The 15187-nt window shown below is 36.5% G+C and overlaps 1 protein-coding gene across 1 annotated transcript in view; it reads left to right on the top strand.

The window, feature by feature from the left end:
- Positions 1–494: 494 nt before the first annotated feature.
- LOC140323996 (uncharacterized) overlaps positions 495–15187 on the top strand; it is a 34513-nt gene continuing 19820 nt past the window's right edge. Inside the window, exons 1-8 of the mRNA XM_072401518.1 lie at positions 495–766; positions 5396–5530; positions 5617–5679; positions 6937–7059; positions 8570–8683; positions 8775–8938; positions 11382–12024; positions 14783–14925. Coding sequence (XP_072257619.1) covers positions 557–766; positions 5396–5530; positions 5617–5679; positions 6937–7059; positions 8570–8683; positions 8775–8938; positions 11382–12024; positions 14783–14925 — 1595 coding nt within the window. The 5' untranslated portion in view covers positions 495–556. The remainder of the gene's footprint in view (positions 767–5395; positions 5531–5616; positions 5680–6936; positions 7060–8569; positions 8684–8774; positions 8939–11381; positions 12025–14782; positions 14926–15187) is intronic.

Below are 15187 nucleotides of genomic sequence, written 5' to 3'. Positions count from 1 at the left end.
CAGGTTCACATTTAACCCCTCTTCAATGTCACAAATCAAGGTAGTTCAAATTATTATTAAGTTATATGTAAACCTCTTTTTCTGTTGGTCATGTTAGCCCACATCCTGCTTCCTCTTAAAAATATTCAGTAGCCAGTGAGAATGTTTATGATGTTAATGAACCAAAAGGAGTACCAAACCAAATCAAAATTTGCATATTATTTCAGTTACCTATATCGTTGGATAATATTGTTTAGGCATGTGTTTTTTTGCTAAAGGTAGCTGCTGCTAGTATATGGTTTCATAATCTGATCAAAGTCATGCCAAGTCTATTTGTTCCTTAAAATAGAATTACTGCACTAGGGTTTTGCACATTATGGTACATTTACCTGCCAAAGCTCACTGCTCTAGGGGTGCTATGATAGATTCTTAGTGTTATGATAGATTTAATAAACCTTGATATAACAAAATGTATTACATATTTATATAAATGTATTTATTTTATTTCCAATAGTTATCAAAATATATTCTCGACTTTTACATACAATTTAACATTTGCTTGAAGAATTAATCCAAAATGGGAACCGGGGCTTCTAAGAACCCTTCAGTGGAAAGACAAGGTGACAATATGGAAAGATCCACTGTGGCACAGAATGATTCAATGTCCACTCTTGCTGATACTACTGCAATAAAACCACAGATTGAGCACCTAAAAGTAGAGGATGAAGAAGTTTCAGAAGACATTGAACAGATGGTACAACCTTTTCAAACCCAAAATATTGAACAGGTACACTTAAAGAAAAATGTCTATACTGGAAGCATATGCAATAAAATGGTAACATCATCAGAATTAAATATTTCCCACAACAGTGGTCCATTAAAGTAAACCTTTTTTATAATATTTCATTTGCGATGAATACCCAGTGTCTGCATACAACATCTGGTCCATGGATAGTGCTTGTGCATCTAGAAAACCCAAGGTGCAAGTACAAACCATCATTCTACTTACTGGTTGTGGCCTAACCCCCTGCTTTTTTCCAAAAGATATTCCCAAAGATTGCTTAATGTTGTCGCCATTACAGTGCCCCAGTGGCGAGCAAACAAAATTATGCATAAGGTGACAAAGTAAGAGTTAGCATCAGGAAGCACTTGCACCAGATGTTTTTTGGGAGGCTGAGATGTGGTGTGCAGTCACTTGGAGGTGTCTGCTATTTACTGTATTAAAGAAAGCGAAAAAAGTGCTAAATCAGCAAGTGATGTGCCTTTGTACTCATAAATCAACAATGGGTTCATCACTCCCAAAGTGATTTTAGGGTACCCCTGGTTCGCCACTCCAGGGGGACGACACTAAGTAAGATGTGGCCTCTTCTCAAGACCTGATGGCCAGACCAAGGGTTCCCCGCCCTGACCAGCAGAACAGACTGCCATCTGGGAGCTCCTTATCAGGGCAGGCCCCATGCCTCCCTCTGGCGGACGCTGACCAGAGAAATTAGCATGGGACGGCCCCTTACAGAGCATCACCATCTAGCTGTCCATCCTAGCAGGCGTACTAGTCCACTGCATTCTTGCCAGGAATACAGCGCCGTTTCTCTCCTGGAAGGATAAGCTACTACACTTGATCAAAGCCAAACGGCAGAGAAGCAATATTGGAAAGTGTGATATTACATTCTACCAGTCCTTAGAAATAGTGGTTTCTTTCATTCAAATTTTTATCTGTCTTATTTTCACTTGGTAATCCTGTTTCTGTCTTTTAAGTAAACTTTCTGTCCCTGGGGAGCTCCATTCTTTCTCCACTGTGCCATGATTGCCACCCAGGCTGGACTGTAAACATTTCTGCTACTGTTGATCTGCCTTTGATAATCTCTCTTGTACATGAGGATTAGTGTTGGTCGAATAGCTCACTATTCGATTCGGCAGCTGTTCGGCCGAATATAGCACAAAAATTCGGGTGGTCGAACATCGAATTCGAATCCTATTAAAGTCAATGGGAGAAAAATTCGGGTTTGTTTCAGCACTATGTAGAGCTTCTACAGCCTGTATTTTTTATACATTATAAAATGATACATAACACTATTCCATACCCCTGTGCTTCACATGAATATCAAAGTGCACCTGTCAAATCAATATTAGGCTAAAGCTAGGTACACACTTCCAATAATTATTGTTAGAAAATGAACGATTACGACCCATCAACGATTATGCACGGTTATACTTGAACAATCATATTGTGCACAATCCCTACATGCTGTAACAATATGATTGTTCATATATAATCCACCAACAGTGTCCACACGCTAGATACAATCGTTTGAACGATGCAGGGAGGGACATGTAAAGGAGAAAGTGTACCGCTGACACATGCACAATCACTGAACGACCGTACACAATAGATAGTGAAAGATCGTCGGCCAATCAGATCCACCGTGGCGGTCGTTCATTTCCAGCGACAATCCTCGTTCGTTGGTGTCCTTGGTCCCTTTTTTTTTGGCCAATCGGTTGTTCATCAGTCGTTTCTAACGGTATTTATTGGACATGTGTATGCAGCTTTAGTCTACACGGACTGCATTTCCATGGGCTAATCTACACCAGGACGTTTCCTTCAGGCACGTTTTTGAGCGTTATCTTAAATGTTGCTTGCAACATTTAAAAAATTAAAACGCTGGAACAAAATTGAAATAAACAATAAAAAAAAAAATGATGAATGCAGCAAAATTCGGTTCGGGTATACCCGAATTCGAACAGCCATATTCGGGTCGAATATAGGGATAACCCGAATTCGAACATCAACACTAATGAGGATAATTAAATAAAAAGCCTTAACATGTTTTAGCTGAAGTCTTTTATTTGTTAATATCTAATTTAAAGTGATCTAATCAGAGGATCAACAAAATTACATCAGCACTAGTCTGAAAAGAGAGCAGCTTTTTTCCACCCATCCACCAATTTGCTTTGTGCTCCCATTCATTCTCGATTGCCTAGGCGATCGAGAATTAGGGGGCGGTGCTGCACTCTTTTTTAAAGTGAAATTTCTGAGTTTAGGTACTCTTTAAGTTTTTAGTAAGGCATGTCTCATTCAGGGGTAAAAAGCACTAAGAGGGGTGCCCCTTGCTAGTTCTCCTCCTCCCCTCCCCATAAAATGGCACCATGTGTACAGCACTTATTTGTTTACCTGTCACTCTTTTAATAATTGAATAGGTGTACGCTGCCTAACACACTCCCTCTCTTAGGATGACAATGCTCACTCACTGTACTGTATCTATGGGAAAGCAGTGTTGTCACAGGAAGTCTGTTATCAGTATGGAACATATTAATTAAGGGAGGTGTTCTGTACTTTACAAAGTAGAGCTGGCTGGACTGAAACAATATACAAAGCACAAGACATTTTCTAGATGATCAATGGCTATTTGTTTGCATTTATTGAACAGATTTTAAATGGTTTTAATTGAATGTTTAACAGACCAAACCAAGGAAGTAAATAATAAATTAGTGGTATGGTTTACATACATTATAATTAATTTTCACTTTATTACTGGGTTCTGAATTTCCCTTCAGAATTTCCTCTGTTGGGCATTGTTCTTAGTCCACATTTAGATTAATACCAAGGAGAAAAAAAACCCACAAAATTGAAATAAACAATAAAAAAAAAAAATGAGAAAGTGAAAGAATTTATCAGATCAGATTAGGTTATATATTAAATATTTCACATGTGAGGTTGCTTTATTTAACATTATGTGAGGAAACTCTTTTGATCAGTACATAAAAGTAAGTAAATATATGTGTAAATACATTGTATAAAAATGTTGTTACAAAGTATTTTTAAATAAAGGTTGCAAACGATGTTCACAAGCTCCTTTTCTACAGAAGTTAGCAAAAATGTGGCACTATAGTGCATACATGCACTAGGTTCTCTATACAGTGGCTTCAAAAGGTATTCAGACCCACATTACTTTTTATCTACACTCAGTACTCTATAATGACAAAGTGAAATCAGAATTTTAGACAAGTTTATAGATTTATTAGAAAGAAAAACATGAAATATCACAAAAGGAATATAAGAGCACTTGAAATTTAGCCTGTTTCTCTTGATCACTGCTGAGATAATTCTGCACCTTGATTGTGGTAAATTACATTGTTTGGACATGATTTGGAAAGGCAAACACCTCTCTTTAAAAGACCCCATAGCTGACAATGCATATCAGAGTAAAACCTAAGCCATAAGGTTAAAGGATAAGTACACACGTGCAATAATTGTTGTTGGAAAGGATCTTTCACAATCCTTTCCAACGACAGAAGACTGCACGATGCATGAACAAGTTTTGTACATACAGCACCGTTCTGCTCTATGGAGAGGGGAAGAAAGACGGAGCGACACCCCGATGCACACTCTCCCCTTCACTTGCATTATGATCAGTCGATATCCATCGTCCATGGATCTGCCAGGAGGGTCGTTCGGACGATGGACGATGAGCACTGTGCACACGCAAGATTCTCATCCGATATCAGCCCCAAGCCGATTATCGGACGAGAAGCATTGCACGTGTGTTCGTACCCAAAGGAACTGCCTGCAGAGCTCACAGGCAGAGACAAAAAACTGTCTGCTAATCAGGCTGCAATATAATATAATACTGATGTGTAGTAAATGTGTTGGAGTGCACATTTGGAGTTTCATGTGTTGCGGTACACAATTTACTGTATGTTTCCACAGTGCAGAGGTGTAATTGAAACAATCTCAACCTTAACAGATAATTGAAGTATCATGCCCTTTCCCTTGATTTTAAATAATCCACTCTCCCTCTACATATATCCATTTTATGGTCCAGTGCCACAACAGACGTGTTTGCACATTACAGCCACTTCTATGGGACTGACTCTACCTGCCTCAAAACACAGCCTTCCAAAAAACATTATTAGGCTGTTTTAACTGGCATCATTTGCATATTAAATCTCAGTCCTCAGATCTGCAAATCAGGAAATCATTGTTACTTTTTACTCCCCTGTGCTGTGCCTGGACAGTGTTTATAAACACTGCACAGGAAGGTTTTTATTGACAGGAGTAGCTTGGGCATGTGTAGGACTCTCAGTTTGAACAAATGATTAGGGTATATACAGCAGGAGTGGAAAAATACACACATAAAAATATCTCTCACACAATAATCTTCAAAGCCCAGAGGAAAGGAGTGTGAGGACCTGTAAAAAAATATACAGACAGTTACAGCTATTACAGGGGGGAGGGGGAGAGACACACAGACTGCTTGGTCAGTCATTGTTCTAAACATATTGCAAGACATTAGTCAAAGAAAGAGACAAATGGAATGTAGTTTGTAAACACTGGTAGAAACTATTGCTATGTTTATATATGATGCTTATTTATGTTTTGTTTGTCATTTTTATTTACATGTCTTACCTCTGTACAAAGGCCAAGTATGGCACGCAAGATGCTCTGGAAACAGAAGATGTGTCATTGACCTTTGAAAGCTTTCAGCACCAAAATGGAACACTCTACACCTGTTTCACTCAAAATGGCATTAGGATGTACTTTGATGATGAAAAGGTGAAGATTCTCCAGATTTTTATTTTATGTGTATAGATTTGTTTGTTTGGAGTTTAACACGTTAATAATATATTTTTTACATTTAGGGGATTGTTCCATTCCCTGAAGAACTTTACAGCCAAGGGAAATTCATTCTCACTTATAGTGAGGTAATATGACCATATTTATTAATATTTTCAACAACAGATTGTCATGTTAATTTCAAGACAACAAGGTCTTGCATGCATTCAAATGTTACCTTATGTACCAATTATTTCATAATACTACAATGCAATCTTGCCTAATCTTGCCTAAGTGTTTGTGGGAGGTGATGAAGGTGTTACTACGGTCTTGGGAAAGTGGTGTAATCATCCTCTTACAGGCAGTTCTCTGTAAGAACAGTTTGCATTCTTTTCCAGGAACCTGACATGCAATAAGCAATGGTTCTATTCCTCATTGTCTTCTACTGTAGTCAAATGCTTCTATCAATCTAAAGGCAGAACAGCAGCAGAACACAGCCACCAAGTTCTGTGCAATGATGTGTAAAAACATAATAATATTATAATAATAACATAAATTGGTAGTTGTCTATGACCTCTACACTGTGCAGCCTGTATGGCTTTAGAGTACTGTTAAACCCTTTTTTAAACTTTATAGTGTTTCCAACTTCACTTACTCCAATACTTTGTAAATAGAACAGCCACTCACTCATATTTTATTGCTTCTTCCCTGAAAGGGGAATACACACTATTGACTTCACATAATGATCTAGTTCACACATTGGGCCTGATTTATTAAAGCTCTCCAAGGCTGGAGTGAAGCTTACATGAAAGTGAAAGAAGTGAAACCTGGAAAGGATCTGGTCCAGGATTCAAAACATTTGCTAGCAAATAGCAAATGACTTTGAAGAAATCCATTCCAGATTTGCTTGATCACCCAGCTTCACTCATGAAAGTGTATTCTCTCCAGCCTTGGAGAGCTTTAATAAATCAGGCCCATTGAAATTTTGTATACCATTCATTATATATTTTGTGGCTATTGTCAAAGCTTTAATGTTTAGGTTTTCTTTTTGATCATTTAGTTTTGGGGAGTGCATCTTAATATTGCCTGGATACGAAACGCAAGTGGCATATTGGTAAATTTGATCCCCTGTATGCTTTATTTGGCTCTTTTTTTCCGTTAAGATTTAGCACAGGGTAATTGGTAAGCTTCTCCCATTTCACATAAGGCCAGTTTTGTATAAAGAACAGATTGTCCTATTTATTAGGGCTTTGAAATGCTTAAAAATACATATCACATAAATCTAGGGCTGCATTTTAATTAGCATGTTGTAGAAATAAAAATGTAATGGGCTCATATTGACAAGTTTTTAGGGTAAAAAAAGCTAAATTCTAATCTTACATTTATTATTCATCTACATTTTACAGTCAGACAAGACATTTGAAAATGTTCAAGATGAAAGTATTGGCACTGCAACCCATCTGGAAAATTATCGGACTAGTTCTTTATATATACCTGGAAAAGGAATGGTCATGACATATATATTTGAGGTAATACGTTCTTTTGGAATGCATAGTCATAAACAATCTTTCTACAGCCTTTACTTAAAAAAATTACAAAAGAAATAGGAACAGTGTTATCTAAATTACTATGCCTGGCCAGAAAATAGTCCCAAAAGTCTGTGGGGGCAGTGTTTTGATCTGGCATTGCTTCAGTTGGTAAGGTCTAGGTTCAGCAATATTATTAGCCTAAACAATGAGGTTAGCTGACTTATTATTATTATTATTATTAATAATAATAATAATAATTATTATTATAAACAGTAATTATATAGTGAAAATATTTTTTCCTGAGTATACCAAATAATTCCTAGGTGATTTCACCTTGGACATCATCATTGCTCATAGTTCAATAGGCCTACATAGGCTAACTAAGCTGACTAAAAATAATTATATAACAATAACCTTGGGAGTTTTTAAAATTTGACAGATCAAAGTGTACTGACTGTAAAACAAAGTGCAGTCATTTATATCAACCGGACAGATTTGCAAAAGTCAGGTTAGAAAAAACATTTACTGGCTACCCTTAGACAATAAACTTTGAACTGCTTATTTAGTAGTTTTAGTTAGTAGTTTTGTTAGTAGTTTTGTTGCTATCGTCCGTAGATACGCCAGGATTGTTCGGACGATGGACAACTGGCGCTGTACGTCAGATTCTCGCCTGATATCGGCCCTGAGCCGATTATTGGGTAGGAACCATTGGACGTGTGTACGTAACTTTACAGTCTTTATTGACATTACCAGACTAGGTCAATAGAACTTGCTTTGTAAGTTTATGAAACACTTCAACACTAGCTATTTTGTTGTCCTATTTGCAATTGCAACTACTCCCTGGTTTTCATAGGATGCATTAGTTTTAAATCTTTATAAATACCTTTCTTCTTTTGAAAATGGATTTTGCATGGCTGTCATTCTGACCCCCATGATTTTATTTGTTGAGTCACTGACCTGGAACATATATGCAGAATAGGACAATTTGTTTACAGCTCAATGACAGGTAACAATAAATTTTTTAGTGGGCACTGCCTGATGCTCTGGAGCATTGGCATCATTCCTGCCTGATCACACATTTTCAAAATGGATGTCTGCTCTGAGGGAGTTTGTGTCATTTTTTGTGTCACTATAACTTACAATCAAAAAAAGAAAAAGACAAATTAGGTCTGGTTATATGTAACTTTACTAGTAATTTTTATACCAACTGGGATTCTAGAAAGCTGAATGCAAGGCAAAATGCTAAATACACAGGTGATGCACTGTGTGAGTGAAGGAACGGTAGCACACCGTTATGAGTTGTTTTCCCCTAACCTCTCTCTAGAAAACACTTTGCAAAGCAAAATCCCTCTGGTTGGTCAGGAGAGATTACTAGAACCTAAAATTAAGACATAATTTGAGTAGTTATACCAGCTGTGTAATTATGTTATTCACTGAATTAAACTGTTTTTATACCTTCTGGAAATGTTTTATTTGAATTGTAATAAAATGATTTCTAACACTTTTTCAGGAAAGAATGAATGTCTGCAAATATTATGACAGTGATTCTGGTGCATGGCTTATTTTACCATTGCTTTGGGAAATGAACTTAGACTTTATCCTACATCGTGTGCAGCAAGTTAAGGTACATCTGTCTATAGAAATTATGTTGATTCAATATTGTGTAGGTGTACAATAGATATTTCACCTTGGCTGTCTTACTCTTGTTTTATCAGAAAGCCGTTCCTGCCATCACAGACTATAAAGAAATCCTTGCTGCTTTGAGACTGTGTAATTATGATTCAGATGAAGTCATCTCAATGTTTTATGCTATGTTTGGCGATAGCCTTGGAAGCACTATAAATGGGCAGCAAGACTTTGATCCAGTTATTCTTCAAAGGTTAGTCTAATCAAATTAGTTTTGTATAGGTTTTCTGTATGTTTTGCTTCAAATAATATATTTCTTTCCTACACTAGGAATGGTCTCTTCCATGTGTTACTTTGTTCAAAAATGTACTTGAGTAGGCACAGGTTCTCTGCTAATTCCAGGCACATCTGGTTAATTGCCTAAATGTTTAAAAATAGGCAATATTTTGCCTCAATTGCCAGAAAAAACACTTTGGGGAATGTGTTTATTTATAGTGTTAATTAACATAATATCTCTAATATACAAATGTTAATAGGGTTTACAAATGCCTCTATTATGCAGTAACCCTTCAGGTTAAAATAAGGGATAATACCCTGAGGATAGGCAAAACTGTTTCATGTCTATCAGAAGGAGCAGGAAACAAAAGTCAAATGAAAATTTGAAAGCTAAAACATAAAGAAAGGCAAATTATTTATTAATACATTCCCTACTATGATGCTTTGTGTCAAGACTGTGTAGCTAATATGTAAGTTTTATTATTAGGAAGTGATGACAAACATAATGGAGCCATTTTTTTATTTGTGTAAAACACTTTAAGTACAGAAGGGCCATTTATGTTATGAAATTTTAAAGTATAACATCATACAACCTAGCAATAGATGAAGACATGGATTTTGCTTAATACAGTAGCAGTGATCAAACAGAAGAGAAAACAAAGGATTTTAAAGGACCTGTTAATAGACCTAAAGCAATGCAACTTGTACATGTGAAAGAATCGTATAAATGTAAAAAAGCATCCATTGTGCTCACCATTTGTTGACAAATGACATGGCTGAATGGTGTTGGATGCTCCCGTAGTTATTGGTCATTGAATGAGCCAGTTTATAGAAGAATTGTGCGGTTTGATTTTTGTGGACCCTCTGGTTTCAGTACTTTCTGGGTCATTGGGCATGATTTAAAAAAGCTCTCCAAGGCTGGAGAGGATACACTTTCATCAGTGAACCTGGGTTATCCAGCAAACCTGGAATGGATGTGGTCCAGGATTAGAAAACAGTCATGTTAGTTCTTATCTGAGAACTAGGTAAGTGATTTAAAAGACTGAAGCAAAAGACTCTGCAAGGCAGCCAAGCATCCACAGAAGCAGATGTGTACAATCTTTATTCTACCTTTGGTAAATTTACTTTAATCTCTGTCATTACCCTACAACATTAATCTGCCCAGTGCTGTGGAATATTTAGCCAGTATTATAATTTAGGTTTAAGATATCGAAGAAATAAAGGGGAGGGAAAGGAGAAAGTTCTATTCAATAGTATACATATGAGAGAGAAGAGAAAGCGGATTTTTGTGGCAAATCAAAAACAAAGTTTACCGATCAAGTTACATAATCACAAAGTTAATACCTATGCAGGATATTTTTATGTAAGGAAACATAAGAGTTGTGGAAACATTAGAGTGTAGCGTAGGCTGCTCATACAAAGCTTTCGTGGAAAGTATCTCATTTCCGACGTGTTTCGCCCTCTGGCTTCCTCGGGGGATATTGAGACTTAAATTGGTGATGTAAAGTGTTGATCCACACAGTGGTAAAACAAAATGTACTGGAACCAGATGATGTTTCTGTCTGTTTTACTATGGTTGTTGTGCAATTTTTTATATAGGTATTCTTGTGGTAGTATAGGGTATAGCTGAAAAGTTAGGCTACGTGCACACGTGCAATAATTGTTGTTGCAAAACAAACTATTGACGTCAGATCAATGATTATGCACTATTATTTTGAACAATCGTATATTGCACGATTCTGTACATGCTGTAAGGATAGGATTGTTTAAATATAATCCACCAATAATGTACACACACTAGATACGATTGTTTGAACGATGCAGGTAGTGACGTGTACTAGAGAAAGTGTACTGCAGAACCATCCACGATCACTGAACAACCATACACACAATAGATTGCGAACGATTGTCGCCCAATCAGAACTGCCGGGACGGTTGTTTGTTTCCAGCGACTTTCCTCATTCGTTGGCGTCGTTGGCCAGCCATTGTGCACTTTTTTGTTAAAGATTATAGTCCGTCAACTTTTCGTTTCCAACGACAATTATTGCACGCGTGTACACAGTCTTAGTGGGACTTTACAATAGAGACCATAAGAAAGGATTGTATTATATTGATGATGTGATGTGATAGTAATTATGTAACTTGATTAGTAAACTTTGTTTTTGATTTGCCACAAAAAGCTGCTTTCTCTTCTCTCTCTTATATACCATTTACGTTTTATAAATCAATGGACATGGCTATTTATAAATCTAAAGAAAAAAAGATCCAGAAGATGTCAACATTTAAATCTTAGGCCTAGTATAACACTGAATTGTATATTATTTTAATTAGAAGCTCCGTAATGTTTTGTCATTTGTTTACTCATTTAGGCATATTACTAATAGTCAATGATTTTTGTAATTTTCTTTTTTTACCCGTAGAGATTTAGCTAAAAAGGAAAAACAATTAGAACATCTAGCAAAGACCTTGCAGGAAAAGGAAACAGAACTGGAAAATATGCATTCAAAGTACAGATATTTAGAAGAAGAAAAGCATCTTTTAATCCAACGGACAGAAATCTTGAATGACAAAGTAGCAAAACTACAATATGAACATGATAAATACTTAAAGGAAATAAATGATATCAAGAGTCAAAATGTTAAAATAACAAATTCTATGAAAAATCATTTACCTCTAAGAAAAGATCTACTGCCAAAAATGCTTAGTGAAGCCCGTCAGCTCTATGCGGCAAATCACCAATTAAGAGTCCTTACTGCAGGCAGTCTTTCAGAGATGGGCCTGTTTATAGAGCGTCTGAAGAACACAGTAGTGAACATGCGTAGCTCCACCAAAGAAATTGAAGAGATCCGTGCTCTCTACCAGAGAGAGACCTTGGAAAGAAAGTTACTTTATAATCAGCTTCAGGAACTTAGAGGAAACATCCGTGTATTCTGCAGATGCAGACTGGATGATGGAAAGGGAGGACACTTGGAATTTCCAACAGAAGAAGAAATTATAGTGAATCAAAATGGGAATAGGAAAAGATTTAGATTTGATCAGGTCTTTCTGCCACAATGCACACAGGTACAGTATAGTCAGAAGCACAATAGCCTCAAGAGGGATTCATACGGTTTCATTTACAAAATATGCCCACTTTTAACAACATGAATACATTCCTTTATTGTAGCTCTGCTGGTAACAAAAATTGTTTTCCCAGTAGCAAAAGTGTAGGAGTGGAAAAAGTGGTAAAATGTACACATATCAGATAACCACTGACCAAGACAAATGTTCACGATCATGTTCACGTATAGTGCTTAGAAGCAACACTAATAGGATCCCCTTAGAATAGGTGCCACATTCCTGAACCCGTACAGCATACAATGAAATATTACCTTTGTTTTAATTGACAAAGAAAGAGAGATTTTAACAGCAACCAATATTATGTAAATACATTAAAACAAACATAGCTTTTTGATATTAATTGCAAATTAAAATATAGTCACTGATATAAGACGAAGGTGGAAACCCCATACAATATCAGACCATTTATAATGTACAACATATCCTTGCTGGAGTCATTGTTTCAGACAATGTGGTCAGCAAAGAGTATCACCCAACCTGTTTAACACTGATTCTGCTTCCTCAGGGGATAATTGAATGATCACAAAGGGATATCAATTGCACTTGACTCAAATTAATGAGCATAGGCTGGCCAGTTCCTATGGGGTCCCTTAAAGTTTACAGTTGGCAGGTACAGCAGTGGGGTAAAACCAGGAGTCATATGCACCAGGGAATACTTGTCTGAGGTAATGCACGTGAGGCCCTGCACAATTCAAAATATTTGTTTTTTTATACATTTATTTATACAGTTATTACATATATTCATATTACGTGAATACAACTCTTCCATATTTTGTAAAGAACAGGTGGCTATGGACTGATTTTTTTCTCTCTCATTATAACTGGAACATTTTTTTTAGCAATAGATTAATCTGTTGCCTGTTGTACTGTATAAGGAATCTCTGACATGAACAAATAGTGCCTCCAATATGTAAAATGTTTTTAAAACATGGATATCACTCACCTCTGCTCTCTAGGCTGGTGAAAAAAGGAAGGGATGACCATAGAAGCTGGTGGTAATCCTTCAGACCTTGAAGAAGGATTTTGCCAGTGTATGCATAAAGGTATTTCAGTGAGAGGACTATAGACCAGAAATCCCATTGCAGGTGGGCCACTGCCTCCTTTACTTTGAGAAACACTGTACCCTGCAAGATATTCTGCCTCTTCTGGGGGTCCTCCAGCACCATATGCTTTTAATATATATTTACATACTTTGGTTGCAGTTAAAATCACTCTTTCTTTGCCCACAAATCATGTTCATAGCTTGTTCATTCAACTGGCACTGAAAACTTTCATGAAAGATTGTTTCCAACGACAATCCTTGGATGTCCATGTCTGTACAAAGCTTAAGTTATTGTTGGGGAGTCAATCAAAATCAAAGAGCTTTCATCCTAGAGAGGAATGAGAGTGATTCTCACTGTTAACCCTCCCCATCTCCCATGTAATTGAGATGATTAGAGAAATAAATGTTGAAAAGGGAAAGGACATATAAAGGAATCCATGATGGGTTTACAAACATAGTTCTCTCTATATAAACAGTAAACTGAGTAACTTTAGCCACTCCAGAAAAAAAAAATGTTAGCAAGGTAACACAATAAAGTTCAAAAACTGTATTGTCATTAGCACGAAGAACACATACCAAGCACACAATTAAAAACAAGAGTGGACAACACAGGCAAATATAAACTAGGGCAGTTAATATAAAGGAATCCCCACTCCGGGTTCTATAATATGTCAGTAAATATTATGCAAATAACACTGTGCATTTTATTGTGAGGCACTGGGTGACAGAATTGTGGATTGTGTAAATGTGTCAATTAGGTTTCTTACCTACACATGGTTAGGTTCAGCCATGGGCTCCAAGGCTTGTCTCTGAAATGGTGAAAACAAACTTAGTTTTAGTTATATTATAGGTTGAGTTGCCCAGAGGCTTTGTAGAGTTTTGGGTAGGAAAAGCCTTTATTCATGTTTCCCATTTTACATGGGTGCCAGACCTAATGATTAGTCCCAGCTGTCAACAGCCCTTGGAATATGTGATGCTTGAAAACAGTCTTTATTACTATTGCTGCTGTATAATCCTGCTACTGTATGAAAAGGCTGACCAAACACTAAAAGGGTACAGGTGCTGCCCTATTTTTTGGGTGGGGGACCTATTAGTGGAAATCCTGTTAGCTGAGAACTCACTTGGGTGTAGTTAGTAGCTAAGATTTGCAGTTGCTTTGTTTTATGTTATGGATGTATTGCTACCCCGCTGAATAAATATGCAGGACAAAGGTATTTGGGCTTTTTATGGGTGTCCTGTTCCCGTGAAACTTTTGTACTCTTTCTAATGGCAGAGATGTTTTTTTTAAAGTTTCTTTAACACTAGTACCTGGGCAAAACAAAAAACAATTCCCTACCCACCTTTAACTAATGTTTGAGAGTTTGAAAGTTCCTCTATCTTTCCCTCTTCCTTACATATTAAATTATATATGAAAGATAACACAGTAAGGCCTTAAACTGTGGTAATTTTCACTTGTATTTTTTCTGAAACTTCATTATGGTAAAATATAAATATTACTTCAGAAATAAATATTGTTTTGAGTTCTACTTTACACAGTACCCTGTCTTTTACCTTCATAGACTTCCTATTATGGTAAAAACCAACATGCACATAAGTTGTCTTTACTGAGAATGTGTTTTTTTTCCCCAACACTTTTCATATTCTGTTTATAAACTGCAGGAAGATGTCTTCGAAGGAACTTTACCAATTATTAAGTCTTGTGTGGATGGCTACAATGTTTGCATATTGGCTTATGGTCAGACTGGCTCAGGAAAGACCTATACTATGATGGGAAATGAGCAAAAACCGGGAGTTAACATCAGGTGAGTCAACTATTCTCAGACACAGATTTCAGGTATGTCATGTTCTAGGCTTTTTCCGAACTACAGTTGGGTAATGTTTTTACATGGATGTGATTATAAAAAAAGGTAAGTAACCACTGTAAACATGGTTTTCACTGCACTACAATATACATTATTACCAGGTAAGCACGCAAATATATATATATATATATATATATATATATATATATAATATTTCCTTCACATAGAAAAAAAGACTTTACAGGTAATGAAGTGGTCACTC

The sequence above is a fragment of the Pyxicephalus adspersus genome, chromosome 2 (genome assembly GCF_032062135.1).
Source record: "Pyxicephalus adspersus chromosome 2, UCB_Pads_2.0, whole genome shotgun sequence".
Taxonomy (NCBI): Eukaryota; Metazoa; Chordata; class Amphibia; order Anura; family Pyxicephalidae; genus Pyxicephalus; species Pyxicephalus adspersus.
The sequence above is the reverse complement of the archived record's forward strand: the minus strand, read 5'-3'. Positions and strand labels throughout refer to the sequence as shown.